This window comes from Elephas maximus, chromosome 7 (genome assembly GCF_024166365.1).
Source record: "Elephas maximus indicus isolate mEleMax1 chromosome 7, mEleMax1 primary haplotype, whole genome shotgun sequence".
Classification (NCBI taxonomy): Eukaryota; Metazoa; Chordata; class Mammalia; order Proboscidea; family Elephantidae; genus Elephas; species Elephas maximus.
The window spans coordinates 129,959,218-129,976,311 of record NC_064825.1 but is presented as its reverse complement, the minus strand read 5'-3'; the positions used below and the strand labels follow the sequence as shown (position 1 = coordinate 129,976,311).

Genomic DNA, 17,094 nt, shown 5'->3' with positions numbered 1-17,094 from the left:
GCCTGTTATGGTTGCCAGGGCCAGGCCCCTCGGCAGGCCTTCGGACACCAGAGCCCAGCCTCTGGAGTGGGGCCCAGGCACCTGCACAGCTGACAGTCAGCAGGGTCAGAACCTCACGTGAGGACGTGTGTAGGGAATGCCGGTTCCTCCAGCTGGGTACCCAGGAGCAAGTCCTGTTCAGAGGCTGCAGGGACCGGCTGGCAGTCCCGGCAGAGAGGCCTTGCCCCGGGTGGTGGCTCACAGGGACCGGCGGGGGGTCCTGGCAGAGAGGCCTTGCCCCAGGTTGGGGCTGGCAGGGACCGGCTGGGCGTCCTGGCAGAGGGCCTGAGCTCTGGGTTGGGGGCTCGCAGGGACCTACTGGGGGGTCCTGCCAGAGGGGCCAGGCCCCAGGTGGTGGCTGGCAGGGACTGGCTGGGGGCCTGGCAGAGGGGCTGAGCTCTGGGTTGGGGGCCTGAGCTCTGGGTTGGAGGCTGGTAGGGCATGGCCAGGAGTCCCAGCAGAGGGACCGTGCCCCAGGTTGGGGCTGGCAGGGACCTCCTGGTGGGGGTCCTGGCAGAGGGGCTGAGCTCTGGGTTGGAGGCTGGCAGAGGGGCCAGGTCTTAGGTTGGGGGCTGGCAGGGACTTGGGCCCAGAGGAAAGCTGTCCTCTCAGGGGTGGGACTATGGCAGGGGAACGGTGATGCATGCGTGTACACACGTGTGCATGCCCCTGTGATGTCTGCCTCCAGTGTCCAGTGCCCAGTGCACCCCCACTGTCCAGCTGTCTCTCCTGCACTTGCGGGAGGCCTCACTGACCGACTTTCCAGGAATGCCCAAAACAAAGCCACAGGGACCTCAGTGATACAGTTGGGGGCAAGCATCCTCGCTCAGGTCCTGCAGTACTGACTGGAACCTTCCAGGGGCTCCCAGGGGAGTGAGATTCCCAGCCCTTTTCCACTTGGGGTGGCATTTTCAAACCCAGAAGATGCGTTGAGCGGGGAGGAGGTGGACAAGGGTGTCACAACAGGAGCCAGGTAACGTTATTACTGAGTTGCGTGAAGATGCTGCCAGTCCAGGTTCCTTCTGTCCAAAAGGGCTGTGCTGTCTCCCACCTCCTCCCATCACTAAGTCCAGATGTGCTGTTCTGGGGACTGTGATGCTCCCTGTGGCTGGGCATGTGCCTCCGGCTTCACCTATGTGGGCACCACGCCCTCTCCCCACCCTGCACCTGCTGGGGAACAGGGCAGAGTACTCAGACAGCTCGCCCAGCTCCAAGCTACTACAGGGGCCCTGAGGCCAGCAGACACCATACCAGGCATGTCCCCTGCTCCCCACAGTCCCCTTAGGCCATGTGAGGGGCCCAGGATGCTCAGGCGCCTCCACTGGGCCTAGAAGCTGCTCCCTGACCCCTGTCCTAGTCTGTCAGCCTTCGTGTCCCACTCCCCAGCCCTCCCCTCAGGAAGACTGGCAGGACGAGACCAGAGACCAGCATGAGGTATCCTCAACATTTTTATTATAAATAAAAACAAGACTCCCGCTTGTTGGCTGCAGCCCCTGCCGCGGTGGCTGTGAGCACCTGTCAGAGGGACTGCTCCCCCATCCCCGTCTGGAGGCCAGGACCAAGGAAAGGGTCCTTGTCCGGCCAAGAGCAAAGGGGAGCCTGAGGTACCGAGAATAAAAACGGAGGGGCTCCAGGCAGCGTGTACTTACCCAGGCGGGGCCTGCCTGCCGCCTTCCTGCCCCTTGCTCGGGCCCTGTTCTGCACAGTGGAGGGTGCCCCTTGCTGCCCCCCATCCCCTCACACCACACTCTCCTCCAGCCGTTCTGCACTGCCTCCCACCCCCCGGCACCCCACCCCAAGCAGCCCCCCGTGCACAGAATGGCTCCGTCGAGCCCAGGCCCCTCCCAGGCGCCTGGCGTAACCATAGCACCCTCCCGTGTCACCCAGGTCCAGGGAGCAGCTGCGCTGGGGGCGGGGCGGGGGGCTCCGCGGTGGGTGGCTCTTGGGCGTGGGGCTGGGGCCCCCGTTGGTCTGAGATTGGACATGGCTAAGCTTGAGGGGTAGGCGGCCATTCCCGGCCCCCCGGCCCCGAACCAGCAAGGCCACAGTGAAGACCAGTAAGGCGGCCACCAGTACTCCCCCGACGGCCACAGTCAGGGTCCCGCCCAGCACGTGGGCCTGCAGGGCGTGGCACAGGGGCGTGGCTGGCAGTGTGGAAAAGTGGGCACAGCCCAGCAGCCTGGTGGCGGTGAGGTCAGAGGGCCCTGTGGCAGGTGACAGGGCCAGCAAGCAGAGGTCATAGTCTGCGCCAGGGACCAGGTGCTTCAGCAGGAATTGGTGACTGGAAGCTGGGACAATCCTGGGGGCAGGGGCGGGCGGTCAGAGTGCTGGGCGGAGGTCCAGGCCCCACTGTGCGCTCCCACGCCCAGCTCTCTGCACAGCCTCCCCACCCGCGGCACCGCCCACCTTTGTGGGTTTACTTGACAGGGTGCAGAAACACGACAGGCACATGAGCATGGTGACAGTGCAAGGGGGCAGACAGGGTGTGCGCTGACACGCGCCCCAGGAGCCGAGACGGGAGGCATGCCAGCAGATGCAGGGGTGGCGTGTGTGCAGGCCTGCGTGCCTAAGCTCAGACAAAACCACCCCCAGACCAGATCAGGAGGCGGGCACCTCGGGCAGGAAGATCTCGCAGGGTGGGCCATCTGCCCCTCTCCCCCCGGTGCCTGACCGCCCTGCAGGCCCAACAGCCAGGCAGCTGGGCAGCCTCTGCCCTGCGCTGGGCCTGCTGCTCCTGCAAGCGCTCAGGAGCCAAGGAGGGATGGGTGGAGGGCCTGAGGGGGACGAGGGGCGGGGTCGGGGCTGCAGGGCGCGTCCTCACCGGTAGATGAGGGTCTCGTCTTCACTGCTGTTGTACTGGATTTGGAACATCCACACCGGCTCGGCTGGCCGCCCAGGCCCCCAGCTCACCAGACCTGAGGTGGCAGTCACCTCGGTCACCTGCACGGCTGCTTCGGTCTCTTGAGTCCCCTCACCCTCAGCGGCAGTGCGAGCTGATGCGGCGATATCCGAGGGCCCGGGGCGGCCACCGTCAGTGCTGCCGTTCCCACCGTGGGGCAGGGCCAGCACCCGCAGCTCCACGCGTGCAGTGGCCTCTCCAGCAGGGTTGGTGGCGATGCAGGTGTAGCCCCCTGCATCCCCAGCACCTGTCACCCCAAGTTCCAGGGTCCCATTGGGGAAAGCCCGGGCCCGAGAGGAGTTGCCAACTAGCCGGTCGTCGGGGCCGACCCAGTGCATGGTGGGCGCAGGGTCACCCAGGGCCCGGCACCTCAGTGTGGCCCGTTGGCCCTCCAGCACCCAGAGGCGCTGTGTGTGGCGGGCAATGAGGGGCGGCTCACAGGAGAACTCGCCCTCGGGCACAGTCCAGAAGTAGCGGCCGGCCAGGCCAGGAGGTGAGGCGCATGTCTCCAGGTCATCAGGCCGCGCCAGCCGCCTCAGCCACAGCAGCTCACAGTTACAGTGCAGCGGGTTCCCGCTGAAGCTCAGCACCAGCGGCGCAGGGGAGGCCTCCGCGTCACGGCCCCGTGAGAAGAGTGGGTCAGGTGCCAGCGTGGCCAGGCGGTTGGAAGTGAGGTCGAGGCGAGAGAGCTGGCCAAGTTGGGCGAAGGCGCCCGGAGGCAGCGCATCGATGAGGTTGTGGTCCAGGTTGAGTGTGTGCAGGGCGGGCATGGCCCCGATGCCAGCCCAGGGTACCTGCCGCAGGTTGTTGTAGGACAAGTCCAGGTCTTCCAGGCTCTCAAGGAAGTCGTCGAAGGCGCCTGGCGCTATGCGGCCCAGCTGGTTGCCACTGAGGATGAGGTGCTGCAGGTTGGCGGGCCCGCGTAGACTGCCGGCACTGAGCTCCACCAGCCGGTTGCCGTCCAGGTGCAGCGAGCGCAAGCTCTCCAGGTCCCCAAAAGCGCGGGCGCCGATGCGGGTGATGGCGTTTCGAGACAGCGTCAGGTCCACCAGCCCCGTCATGTTTCGGAAGTCAGGTGGGCCTAGGGCCTGGATGAAGTTGTCTGCCAGCCGCAGCTCCACCGTGCGCCGGTCCACGTTGGGCGGCACAAAAAGCAGGCCTCGGTGGGCGCACAGGGTGCTAAGCGACTCAGACAGGTTCTGGCAGACGCAGGGCAGCGGGCAGGCGGCCGCACCACTGGCCAGCAGCAGCAGCAGGAGTGGTGGGGCCATGGTCAGCGCCCTGCGGGAGGGAGGGCCACAGCCCAGGCACAGGTGGGGCTGGCACAGGTGCCACCTGTGCCCGGGAGCAGTTCCAGGAGGCGGACCTGGGGAGGGGTGGGGTCAGAGGCCCAGGGCCCCCTCCCCACCCGGGCTGAGGGAAGGCTGGGGCCTGCACGGCCAGGCCCCTCAGGGTAAAAGTCACATGTCCCAGGGATTGGAGGAGTCCAGGCACTGGGTACAAGGTGAGACACGAGGCAGGAAGCGGAGGTGGGCACGCGAACAGGGAGGGTCCCGGAACTTCCTCTCCCAGGCGTCCGCGGAATCGCCGGCCTCCCTTCCCCCGCCCGGGAAGGCCCCCCCCCGCCTCCCGGTCCCGCGCCCCTCCCGGCGGCGCCCCGCGGCCCCTCACCTGGTGTTCATCGCTCAGGGGGCGCGGGCCGGCCTCCCCCCGGGCCCGGCCAGCCCCCGCCGCCTCCAGGCCGCTCTCCCGCGGGGGCGAGGCCTGGGGCTGCCCGGCCGTCCGCGGCGCGCCCTCCGGCCCATGGCGCTCGGGCCCGCGGCCCCGCTTGCTGCTCTGGCACCTCTTTCCGGCGCGGCTCTCGGCGACGGCGGCGGCGGCGGCGAGTGGGCGAGTGCGCGCCGGCGGGCACGCGCGCCGCGGACACGCACGTGGAGGGCGGGCGAGGAGGGGCGCGCGGGGTCCTGAGGGGCCCGGCTCCGAGGTCACAGGGACACGCGGCCGCTGCAGCGCCCACGGGTGGCACCGGTCACGCCCGAGGTCCGGGCTCGCAGCTTCCCGGCGCCGCCGCAGTGCACTCACCCTGGCCCAGGCGCGCGCGCCCCCGGCCACCCTGGCGCCCAGGCATCCTGCGCCGCGCGAGCCGTCACTCTGCAGACACTCAGACAAAGCGCCAGCTCGCGGGCCGCTTCACCATCCGAGAGACGGGAGCCTGTGTCACATGTCGCTGGGCATCCTCCCCGCACACCCACACACACCCACACGGCCCCGCAACGCAGGCAGGGCCGGGCGCAAACTGCACTGTTGCCAGGACCTTCGCGATCACAGACACTGAAGGTCATAACCGTTCTGCATCACTGAGTCACGTGGAGGGTCCCCAACAGTAACGGGGCTGGGGGGGGGTGGGCTGGGGTGACGCCCCCGACGGGGCTGCCGGGGGTGGGGGCCGCACGGGTGGGGCCGTGGGGCTTGGCTCCGGGCAGGCATACACGCCCGCCGGGAGCGACCGGGCTCCGCCGCCGGCTCGATTGGTCCTCACCCCGAGTCCCAGTGAGCGGCGGCGGCGGCACCGGGTTGCAGCCGCGCCTGTGGGCCTTTCCTGCCCACCCGCCCAGGCCGGCCTTATCCCTGGAAGGGTGGTCCGGGGTGAGCTCGGCTCCCCGCGCCCAGCTCCAAGGGCTTCCGGTGGTAGGGAGGACGTCATGGGGCTGGGGTGGGAGCGCCGAGGGCTTGGACCCGGGCAGCCACTCCGGTCCTTCGTTTGTGCCGCTACCGCTGGTGGTCTGCCCATTTGGGAAGCAAGAAGTCCCACCTCTTGCGGGTACTCCTTCCTTGGCTACCCAAAGCCACCCTGCCGTGGTCACTTCCCTCCAGAGTGTTCCGGTCTTGGGTAGGGGTTAGGGTGGAAACTCAGCGAAATGGAGACAGAGTTCATGCCGAGGCAAGGTCGTTAACTTCGGCCAGAGTTTTCCCGTTTAGGCCAGTGGGCACTCACTGCACCTCATGGGGATCAGCTGCCCGGAGGAGGTCACCTGTGTGAGGGTTTAGCTACCAGCAGCTGGAAGCTAGTTTCTTTGCCCCTCCCTGGGCCTCAGCGGGACATTTGTAAAATGAGGGCTTGGAACCTGCTCAGGTGCACTCTGTTGTTGCTCAGTGGCTTCAGATACTTCGTTGTTTCTCAACACACCTGTTTTAGCACCAGGCACTGGCAGCCCTGTGCTGGAGTGGGGTCCATAGTGCGGCCCCAGAGCTGACAGCACAGAGAGGGGAGGGGAGGTGGGCTGGGCTGGGAGGTCCCAGAGGAGCCGGCTCCTGGTGGGCAAGGCGGTTCTTTAGGTGAGTTAACCAGGCTTTATTTCTCTTTTCAAATGCCCAGTTGAAATGCCCCTATTTCTCTTTTATTATTGTAAATATACATAACATGTAATTTGCTATTTTAGCCTTTATTCGTGTCCAACTCAGTGGCATTAGATATCACCGTGTCATGCAGCCATCACCACTATCTGTCCAAACATTTTCCTCAGCCCAACTTCAAGTCCCCACTTCCTCCTTGCCAGCACCTGATGACTGCCGGTCTACTCTCTGTCTCTAGGAATTTGTCTCTTCTAGGTGATGCATGCCAGTGGAATCATACAGAATTTGGCCTTTGGCCTCTGGCTTCTTTCACTCAGCACCGTGCTTTCAAGGTTCATCCAGGTTGCAGTGTGTGTCGGAACCTCCCTTCTCTTTATGGCTGAGTAACATCCCCTGGTGTGCGTGGACCCCATGCTGTTTATCCAGTTCAGCTGTTGATGAACACTGAGTTATTTCCACTTTTTGGCTGTTAACGTTGCTATGAACATTGGTATATATAAGTATCTGAGTCTCTGTTTTCAGTTATTTTGGGCATATATCTAGGAGTAGAATTGCTCGTTCGTATGGTAATTTTATGGTAATTCTAAGGGGCTCTGGTGGCACTGTGGCTAAGTGCTTGGCTGCTAACCGAAAGGTCAGGGTTTGAACCCGCCAGCCACTCCGTGGGAGAAAGATGTGGCAGTCGGCCTCCATAAAGATGATAGCCTTGGAAGCCCTATGGGTCAGTTCTGCTCAGTCCTGTAGGTCACTGTGAGCCAGAACCGACGCGACCAGCAATGGGATGGTAATTCCGTGTGGGACATTTTAAGAAACTGCCAAACTGTGCTGCACAGCAGCTGTGCCATTTACGTTCTTGTCATCAGCATCCTGGGTTCCAATTTTTCTACATCCTCACCAACACTTGTTATTATTCTTGGTTTCTCATTGGTGACAGTGAGAGTTTTATTTTCCTCTTCAGAATATTAGTGTTCAAAGACCAACATGTTAATGTTTCAAACGTTAAAAAATTGGCATTCAGGGTAAAGGGAATGGTGGTGTTGTGTTCATCTCCAGTGAGACCTCGAGAAAAGGAGCTTACGTTGCAGCTTAAACAAGACATTTGTCACCTTGAGTTACAGGAAATTCTCCAGTGGGCTGGGGCAGACCTTGGCATTTGTCTTCCTCTGGAGTCTCAGAAGCAGAGAGATGTGTCTGGGATGATCTAGGTGTGAATTTAAGACAATTAACTTCATTAATCTTCTTAAACTTGAGTCTAAGCAATGTCCTACAGACCCTAAGGCAGGCCCACAAGAGCCGTGGGAGCACGTAGTTAAACATTCTCTAGGAGAAAACGTTCTTTTTTCCATCTTTAAAAGCAAGCCATCCCCGTGCCTGGCCGTCCACTTCTCCTTACCTCCCCATTTCTCTGTCCCCTTTAATGAAAAATGTCCTGAAAGAGTTGTGGAGATCTCTCATCTAATAGCCATCCTAGTGACTTTGAAGTGGTATGTCCTTGTGGTCTTGATCTGCATTTCCCTAAAGGCTAATGATGTTCAAGATCGTTTCATATGTTTATTGTTGTTATTGTTGTCAGGTGCCTAGAGTCAAGTTCTGACTCACAGAGACCCCATGACAACAGAACAAAACACTGCCAGGTCCTGTGCCATCCTCACAGTCGTTGCTATTTTTGAGCCCACTGTTGCAGCCACTGTGTCAGTCCATCTCATTGAGAGTCTTCCACTTTTTCCTGGCCCTCTATTTTACCAAGCATTATGTCCTTCTCCAGTGACTGGTCCCTCCTGATAATATGTCCAAAGTATGTGAGACAAAGTCATGCCATCCTCGCTTCTAAGGAGCGTTTTGACTGTACTTCTTCCAAGACAGATTTGTTCATTTTTTTAGCAGTCCATGGTATATTCAATATTCTTCGCCAGTGCCACAATTCAAAGGCATCAATTCTTCTTCAGCCTTCTTTATTCACTGTCCAGCTTTCGCATGCGTGTGAGGCGATTGAAAACACCATGGCTTGGTCAGGCACTCCCTTAGCTCTCAAGGTGACATCTTTGCTTTTTAACACTTTATAGAGGTCTTTTGCAGCAGATTTGCCCGTTGCAATGCATTGTTTGATTTCTTGACTGCTGCTTCCATGGGTGTTGATTATGGATCCAAGTAAAATGAAATTCTTGACAACTTCAGTCATTCCTATTTCTCCATTTATCATGATGTTGCTTGTTGGTCCAGTTGTGAGGATTTTTCTTTTCTTTGTGTTGAGGTGTAATCCATACTGAAGGCTGTGGTCTTTGATCTTCATCAGTAAGTGCTTCAAGTCCTCTTTGCTTTCAGTAAGCAAGGTTGTGTCATCTGCGTAACGGAGGTTGTTAATGAGTCTTCCTCCAATCCCGATGCCCTGTTCTTCTTCATATAGTCCAGCTTCTCAGATTATTTCTTCAGCATACAGATTGAATGATACAAGGATACAACCCTGACGCATACCTTTCCGGATTTTAAGCCACACAGTATCCCCTTCCTCTGTTCGAATGGCTGTCTCTTGGTCTACATACAGGTTCTTTATAAGTACAGTTAAGTGTTCTGGAATCCCCATTCTTCACAATGTTACCCATAATTTGTTATGATCCACACAGTCGAATGCCTTTGCGTAGTCAATAAAACACAGGTAAACATTTTTCTGGTATTCTCTGCTTTTAGCCAAGATTCATCTGACATCGGTAACAATGTCCCTAATTCCACGTCCTCTTCTGAATCCGGCTTGAATTTCTAGCAGTTCTCTGTAGATGTACAGCTTCAATGACTCTTGAATTATCTTCAGCAAAATTTTACTTGTGTGTGATGTTAATGATATTGTTCGATGATTCCTGCATTCTGTTGGATCACCTTTCTTTGGAATGGGCACAAATACGGATCTTTCCCAATCAGTTGGCCAGATAGCTGTCTTCCAAACTTCTTGGCATAGATGCGTAAGCGCTTCCAGCATTGCATCGGTTTGTTGCAACACCTCAATTGGTATTCTGTATTTTTTAAATACTGGTGGCATAGCTTCCAGTGTCACAGTAACACCTAAGCGACCACAGTAGGAAAAACTGACAGGCGAGTGGTGGGTATGCTTATTAGCCATCTGTATACAGGTAGTCCCAGACTTACAAAGACACTGATGATAAAAAGCAATAATAATGAAAACTAAAAAGAAAAAAGGAGCTATTCAACAGACATCAGAACTCACTTACGATGGAGCTGTCGGAATGGGACCCTGCCCTAAATCAGGGGCTACCTGGATTTTCTCTGGAGAAATGTTCATTCAAAGTCCTTTGCCCATTTTTTGACTGAATGGTTTGTCTTTCTGTTGCTGAATTGTGGGAGTTCTTTATATATTCTGGATATTACAGCCTTCTCAGATAAATGATCTACAAGTATTTCCTCCCATTCTGTGGGCTGTCTTTTCACTCTCTTGATAGTGTCCTCTGATGCACAAGTTTTAAAGTTGAATGAAAACCCATTTATTTTTTTCCTTTGGTGCCTGTGCTTTTAGTGTCATGTTTAAGAACCTATTGCCAAATCCAGGGTCATGCAGATTTGCCCCTTGTGTTCTAAGAGTTTTATGGTTTTAGCTGTTTTATTTAGGTCTTTGATCCATTTGAGTTAATTTCTGTATATGGTGTAAAATAAGATAAGGGTCCAACCTCATTCTTTTCTTATGGAGATCTCGTTTTCCCTGGCAGCATTACTAAAAAGACTGTCCTTTCTGCATTGAGTGGCCTTAGTACCCGTGTTGGGAATCAGTTGACCATGCAGGTGAGGCTTTATTTTTGGGCTCTCTATTCTATGCCATCGATGGTTAGTCCTTCTGCCAGAGCCACACCGTTTTGATTACTGTAGTTTTGGAGGAAGGTCTGAAGTCAGGAAGTATGAGTGCTGCAACCTTGCTCTTCTTTTCCAAGGTTCCTTTGGCTCCTCAGGGTGCCTTGAAATTCCATATGAACTTTAGGATGGGTTTTTCCATTTCTGCAAAAATCGCTGTTGGGATTTTGATCGGGACTGCACTGAATCTGTAGATCGCAGTATTGTCATCTTGTCTGCATCTCTTTGGGAGGGCAGGAGCTAGTCTCAAGGGCAGGAAACATCCGGGGGTGTTTTCTGTTCCCGTCATACCTGACACAAGGCAATGCCGCTGGGTCCCCCAGTGGAACACTGGTGGGGGCACCCTTCCATCCAGGCCACCAGGCGATAGGAGCCCCCAAGGGACAGGTGGATGTTCTTAGAGTAGCTAGGCCTCGAGTCTGGTGAAGATGCACGGAAATCAGGACTGGGCGACACGTGGAGAAGACTCCTCTGAAGTGAAAGCTATGGCTGGAACAACATGGCCTCCATCAAGGGCCAAGAGGCCTCTGGGTTGGATGTGCCTTGGCCCAGGCTTATGCCGTTCACCCTGCTGTTTACTGAGCAGACTGAGGGCCCCCCGGCACAAGGCATGGGGCACAGGCACTCAGTGCCCTTGACCCCAAGCTTGTGAGGAATGCAGACTAGTAAACCATGATGAGGCCCTGAAAGACTGAAAGCAGGGACTCAAACAGAAGCTTGTAAACCTGCACACCACAGCACTATTCACAGTAGCCAGAGGTGGAAATAGCCCAAGTGTCTGTCCATCAACAGCTGAACGGATAAACACAATGGAGTCTACACAATGGGCTGTTGTTTAGCCATAAAGAGAAATGAAGTTCTGACACGTGCTACCACATGGATAGGCCTTGAAAACATTACATTGGGTGAAATGTCATCCATAAAAAAACAAATATTGTATGGTCCCATTTATGTGAAATATTTAAAAAAGGCAAATGGATAGAGACAGAAAGTAGAGTAGTATTTGCCAGGGTGGGGTGGGGAGGTGGGCGGAATGGGACGCTGAGTTTCTGTTTGGGGCGATGAACAAGTTGTGGAAATAGATTGTGGTGATGGCTGCAAAACACGGTGAATGTAATTAATGTTACTGAATTATACACTTAAACATGGCATATTTTGTTATATATACTTTACCAGAATTAAAAGAAAGATTGGGGCTGAGGAATGAGTTTTCCGGAAGCTTCTGCCAGGGGTCTACTTGGGTGGGAGGTGAGGGCAGAGAGCCTGTGGTTGAGACTTCAAGGAGGCACTTAGCAGGCAGGTTGAGGTGTGGTAGAGGTGGCCGTGGGAGGGAGCCCAGCAGAAGTCAGGCTGGAGGTGGAGATGAGCAGGAAGAGTCTAGGGACGGCTGCTGGCAGAATCACCCACCCCGACTGCTTCACAGGAGGAGCGGGTGGCACGTGGTGGAGTGTGGGTTTGCTCACAGGGCAGATGGTGAGGTGACAGGGAAAGGAGAAGGCAAGAGGTGGCCATGGGGAGCAGCAGGGAGAGCTGGGTTGGAATTGGGGGCATCCCAGGAGAGATGCCCGCAGGCCTTCCCACCTGTGGGTCTTGGCTCTGCAGACCGGGGCTGGTCACTGGAGTTGGAGGCCCGGGATGAGATCGGGGCAGAGCCCCGAGAGCACCATCTTCAGAGGGGAGAGGAGAAAAAAGCGTCCTGTGGGGACTAGGAAGGAGGAGACTAGAGGGAGGAGAGGCACAAGGGAGAGGGTCCCCAGTTGGGTGCTGTTTGCAGAAGGGTCGAAACGTGCCCACTGATTGAGTCACCGGGGTGACCCTAGTGAGAGTATGAGGGGCTGTGGGGCGGACTTGTTGAGGGTGATGCCTCTTCCCAGGCATTGTGGCTGAGAGGGAGGGAAGGGGTGGCTCTATGAGCACAGAGGTTTCTGAAGGGACGGCGGCTGTGGGGACGGGGAGGAGGTGTTGCCTTAGGGCCTGGGCAACTCAGGGGACGCTGCCTGGGCCTCAGGGTCAGGGAGGAGGAGGGGAGATGCCCTCTCGCAGGGCCTCTGCCTCAATCACACACTGGGACTTGGGGAAGCCGTGCAGCTGGGTGGCAGCTCCAGGTTCCCCTTCTGCCCCATCTGTGCCTCACGGTGACACCCTCTCACACCTCTGTCCTGCAGACCAACATCCCCTTCCTGCAGAACGTGCTCAACAACCAGCAGTTCCTGGCAGGCACCGTGGACACGCAGTTCATTGATGAGAATCCGGAGCTGTTCCAGCTGCGGCCCGTGCAGAACCGGGCCCAGAAGTTGCTGCACTACCTGGGTCCGGCCTTGCTTCTCACCTGCCTCTTACCTGCCTGCCTGCTCCTAGCCCCTCCCCCACCCAGGAACTTTCCAGCACCCCGCCCCACCTCCATCCTGGTCCTGCCCCCTCCTGCTGTGCTTCTGCCCCCCCACTCTAGCCAGCCTCCTTGCTCCTGACCTTAGAGACCCCCTTTCCATCCATATGGCCCTCAGTGGGTGCCCAGCTGCCCTGACCCGCTGCCCGTGGTCTCCACAGGTCACGTCATGGTGAATGGCCCCACCACCCCGATCCCTGTCAAGGCCAGCCCCAGCCCCGCCGACCCTGTGGTCCCCACAGTGCCCATAGGTAGGTGAGCTTGACTCTGCCAAGTCCTGGGGGATGGAGAGGAGAGTGCGGCCTGCAGGCTGGGTACCAATGCCCCCATCTGCCCCAGGCCCGCCCCCGCCTGGCTTCAGAGACATCCTGCTGCGAGAGGGGCCCGAGGGCTTCGCCCGAGCTGTGCGGCACCACCGGGGGCTGCTGCTCATGGACACGACCTTCAGGGACGCCCACCAGTCGCTGCTGGCCACTCGTGTGCGCACACATGACCTCAAGAAGATCGCCCCCTATGCCGCCCACAACTTCAGCAGCCTCTTCAGCATGGAGAACTGGGGAGGTGAGCTGGACAGCGCCTGGCGAGAATTTCTGCATGGTGCGTCCCTGGGTCCCCACCGTGCGGCCAGCGCTGCAGGCCTGGGCTGCTGAGACATCCCGGGAGGAAACGCTGGGGACATGAGCCTTGGGGTGAGGCAGTGTCCGCTCAGTGCTCACTCGTGGTGCCTGCCCTGAGCGAGATGGTGAGCAGCCATTGGCCTTCGTGTTAATCACAGCACAGCTTGGGGCCTGTGTGAGGGGCGCAGGGAGATCACAGGCAGGCCAGAGATTGGAGGAGCAGAAGCCTGCAGGGGTGGGAGGGAGCCTGGGGGAGCCTGAGGAGCAGGCCGGGTGTTGGGCTCTGACCTGGGCTCTGGTCCCTCAGGAGCCACGTTTGACGTCGCCATGCGCTTCCTGTACGAGTGCCCCTGGCGGCGACTGCAGGAGCTCCGCGAACTCATCCCCAACATCCCGTTCCAGATGCTGCTGCGGGGGGCCAACGCCGTGGGCTACACCAACTACCCCGACAACGTGGTCTTCAAGTGAGTCCAGGCCCCGTGGCCGCACCCTGCAGGAAGTGGGGGGGCCCCTAGATCGTTCGACATGTGGGCAGAGGAGACCCCCGGAGGGAGGTGACTTGTCCCAGGTCGGCAGTGTTGGGCAGGCCTTCCTTGTAGCCCAGGCCTCGGGACACCTTGCCCGGTGCCCCTCTGCCCAGGAAAGGCTGCTGAGGCCAAGCGGCCCTGGAGCAGACCTTACGCGACACCCTCCACACCGGTTCTGTGGGCACCAGGCCCCCACCAGGCCAGCCCCTCAGATTCCCCAGGAGCAGGGAAGGGTGTCTGGGGGGGCGCCTAATCCCTCGGGCTCTCCTCACGCTAGGTTTTGCGAGGTGGCCAAGGAGAACGGCATGGATGTCTTCCGGGTCTTTGACTCCCTCAACTACCTGCCCAACCTGCTGCTGGGCATGGAGGCAGTAGGCAGTGCTGGGGGCGTGGTGGAGGCCGCCATCTCTTACACGGGGGATGTGGCGGACCCCAGCCGCACGAAGTACTCCCTGCAGTACTACATGGGCCTGGCGGAGGAGCTGGTGCGCGCTGGCACTCACATGTTATGCATCAAGGTGCGCGGCTCTGCCCCCACCTGGGTCTCCCCTCACCCCACTCTCCCCCTCACCTCCACCCCCACCTGGGTCTCCTCTTGCCCCTCTCTCCCCATTGCCTCCTCACCACACACACACCCCTGCCTGCCTCACCCCGTCTGTCCCCCCAGGACATGGCAGGGCTGTTGAAACCTGCGGCCTGCTCCATGCTGGTGGGCGCCCTCCGCGACCGCTTCCCTGACCTCCCACTGCACATCCACACACACGACACGTCAGGCGCGGGCGTGGCCGCCATGCTGGCCTGTGCCCAGGCCGGGGCTGACGTGGTGGATGTGGCAGCTGACTCCATGTCTGGAATGACATCACAGCCCAGCATGGGAGCCCTGGTGGCCTGCACCCGTGGGACCCCCCTGGACACAGGTAGGAATGGCGGGAACCAGGAGCGTCCCCTTCCCAAAGCAGGAGCCACAGCAGGCCCTACGGTCTGCCAATCCTGGTGCCCAAATGGCTACCCGGCCCTGGCTACCACCACAGACTGCTCCCCATCCCCACGCCTGAGATGGGACCTGAGCTGGTCTGGGGGGACCCGGGAGGAGGGCCTGGGAGCTTGGCCCATCCCCGGGTCTGCCCCTGATGCTGGCCTCCCACAGGGGTCCCCCTGGAACGAGTGTTTGACTACAGCGAGTACTGGGAGGGGGCCCGGGGGCTGTACTCAGCCTTTGACTGCACGGCCACCATGAAGTCCGGCAACTCAGACGTGTACGAGAACGAGATCCCTGGGGGCCAGTACACCAACCTGCACTTCCAGGCCCACAGCATGGGGCTCGGCGCCAAGTTCAAAGAGGTCAAGAAGGCCTATGTGGAGGCCAACCAGATGCTAGGCGACCTCATCAAGGTGAGCCAGGCCCCACACTCCCACCCCACCACCCTCCCGCCTCTGGGCCTCCCTTGGCGCCTGGCACCTCACCACCAGGCCCTTCTTCTCAGGTGACACCCTCCTCCAAGATTGTGGGGGACCTGGCCCAGTTCATGGTGCAGAATGGGCTGAGCCGGGCGGAGGCCGAAGCCCAGGCGGAGGAGCTGTCCTTCCCCCGCTCCGTGGTGGAATTCCTGCAGGGCTACATTGGGGTCCCCCACGGGGGCTTTCCTGAGCCCCTGCGCTCTAAGGTAGGCAGGGGCCACCCCAACGGAGGGTGGGCTGGGACAGGAGCAGGAGCAGGCCTGACCTGTCTCACTCCCAGGTGCTGAAGGACCTGCCGAGGGTGGAGGGGCGGCCTGGCGCCTCCCTGCCTCCCCTGGACCTGCAAGTGCTGGAGAAGGAGCTGATCGAGCGGCTTGGGGAGGAGGTGACCCCTGAGGATGTGCTCTCAGCAGCCATGTACCCCGACGTCTTTGCCCACTTCAAGGACTTCACTGCCACCTTTGGCCCCCTGGACAGCCTCAACACCCGCCTCTTCCTGCAGGGACCCAAAATTGCAGAGGAGTTTGAGGTCCGTGGCTAGCTCTGGTGCTCACCCCCATGCCACCCCCACCCCCTGCCCACATCACTGAGGACCCCAGCACTCCTGCCTTAGCACCTCCCACTTCAGGGGCAGGAAGGACCTTGAGACCTGACCGGGGAGGCTTGAAGGGGAGGGGTCAGTAGAGCCTCTGCCCTCCGCAGGTGGAGCTAGAGCGGGGCAAGACACTGCATATCAAGGCCCTGGCCGTGAGCGACCTGAACCGCGCTGGCCAGCGGCAGGTCTTCTTTGAGCTCAACGGGCAGCTGCGCTCCATCCTGGTCAAGGACACGCAGGCCATGAAGGTGCGGCTCCCAGGGCCGGTGGGTGGTGGGTGGGCGGGCATGGCTGGGTCTCATGTCCCCTCTGCCCTGTCTGCAGGAGATGCACTTCCACCCCAAGGCCCTGAAGGACGTGAAGGGCCAGGTTGGGGCGCCCATGCCAGGGAAGGTGATCGACATCAAGGTGGCGGCAGGAGCCAAGGTGGCCAAGGGCCAGCCCCTATGTGTGCTCAGTGCAATGAAAATGGAGACTGTGGTGACAGCGCCCATGGAGGGCACCATCCGCAAGGTCCACGTGGCCGTGGATATGACACTGGAGGGCGACGACCTCATCCTGGAGATCGAGTGACCTTGCCCAGATGCAGCCCTGATGTTCCCACCCCAGGCTTCGCCAGAAGCTGTGCTGACAGGCAGGCGCAGGCCGGCCAGTGCCAAGGGCAGGCAGGCCCCACCCTGGAGGCCGTGTCCTACGCCACAGGCGGCAGGGATGGGCCCGGCCTCCAGCCACCCTTCCAGCCCTTGTCCTTTCCCATTGGTGGACCACTCATCTCCTCATCTCTTGCCAAATATGGGTCCCCCCGCCCCCACTGGAGACTACAGCTGGTGGAGAAATGGGCCTGGGATCTAGAGAGAGGTTTGGTGGTCCCGCTCCTGGGGGGAGAAGACCTCACCCCCAGGCCCTGGGAACATGTTCAATAAAGCTGGCTTCCCTCTGCCCTGTCTGTGCCAGGCTGGTCCTGTGCAACCCTGTGCCATGGGGCCCAAGGGCCTGTTCGTCTCACAACCCCGAGGGGGCTTGGAGGGTGGTGACAATGACAGTAGTTCCCTTGATTTTAGTCACTCTTCAGTACCTATTGTATACACACCCAAACAGGGTGAGTTACTTGTTACTGAGCTTGGGAGTGGGAGCGGCTGTTCTAAGCGCTTAACATGTAACTCAGGGAGCCCTCATGTCATCCAGTCTGCAGAGCAGGCAGTGAAATGACTTGTCAGGGACACCACAGCTAGTGGGGGCAGAGGAGGGTCAAGCCCAGGGTGCCATTTTCTAGGAAACAGGTGACTCCCGGGATGTGGTGAGATGGTAAATTACTGTGAATGCCCTGAGAGTGAGGATGTTGATGGGAGTTAGAAACGGGCAGGGAA

The 17,094-nt window shown here is 59.2% G+C and overlaps 2 protein-coding genes across 15 annotated transcripts in view; one reads left to right on the top strand and one right to left on the bottom strand.

Moving 5' to 3' along the window:
• The window catches only part of PC (pyruvate carboxylase), a 90,066-nt gene extending 73,340 nt beyond the window's left edge, over positions 1 to 16,726 (top strand). For all 14 annotated transcript variants that reach the window (XM_049892611.1, XM_049892610.1, XM_049892602.1 and 11 more), the window contains 11 exons: positions 12,310 to 12,454; positions 12,692 to 12,781; positions 12,870 to 13,091; positions 13,455 to 13,611; positions 13,952 to 14,192; positions 14,342 to 14,591; positions 14,822 to 15,066; positions 15,159 to 15,338; positions 15,413 to 15,661; positions 15,835 to 15,975; positions 16,052 to 16,726. In XM_049892611.1, the coding sequence (XP_049748568.1) occupies positions 12,310 to 12,454; positions 12,692 to 12,781; positions 12,870 to 13,091; positions 13,455 to 13,611; positions 13,952 to 14,192; positions 14,342 to 14,591; positions 14,822 to 15,066; positions 15,159 to 15,338; positions 15,413 to 15,661; positions 15,835 to 15,975; positions 16,052 to 16,300 (2,169 nt within the window). In that variant the 3' untranslated portion in view covers positions 16,301 to 16,726. The remainder of the gene's footprint in view (positions 1 to 12,309; positions 12,455 to 12,691; positions 12,782 to 12,869; positions 13,092 to 13,454; positions 13,612 to 13,951; positions 14,193 to 14,341; positions 14,592 to 14,821; positions 15,067 to 15,158; positions 15,339 to 15,412; positions 15,662 to 15,834; positions 15,976 to 16,051) is intronic.
• LRFN4 (leucine rich repeat and fibronectin type III domain containing 4) lies at positions 1,408 to 5,249 on the bottom strand. Its single transcript, XM_049892614.1, has 3 exons — positions 4,610 to 5,249; positions 2,861 to 4,219; positions 1,408 to 2,338 (listed from the first exon to the last, which is right to left on the bottom strand). Exons 1-3 carry the CDS (start codon positions 4,618 to 4,620, stop codon positions 1,777 to 1,779), a joined length of 1,932 nt encoding a protein of 643 aa, XP_049748571.1. The 5' UTR covers positions 4,621 to 5,249; the 3' UTR covers positions 1,408 to 1,776.
• Positions 16,727 to 17,094: the final 368 nt, after the last annotated feature.

Bases quoted from the DNA above. Each gene is read 5' to 3' on its own strand.
- LRFN4 (XM_049892614.1), bottom strand. The intron at 2,339-2,860 runs GTGAGGACGCGC...CCCTGCCCCCAG, and splicing joins GACGAGACCCTCATCTACCG to GATTGTCCCAGCTTCCAGTC.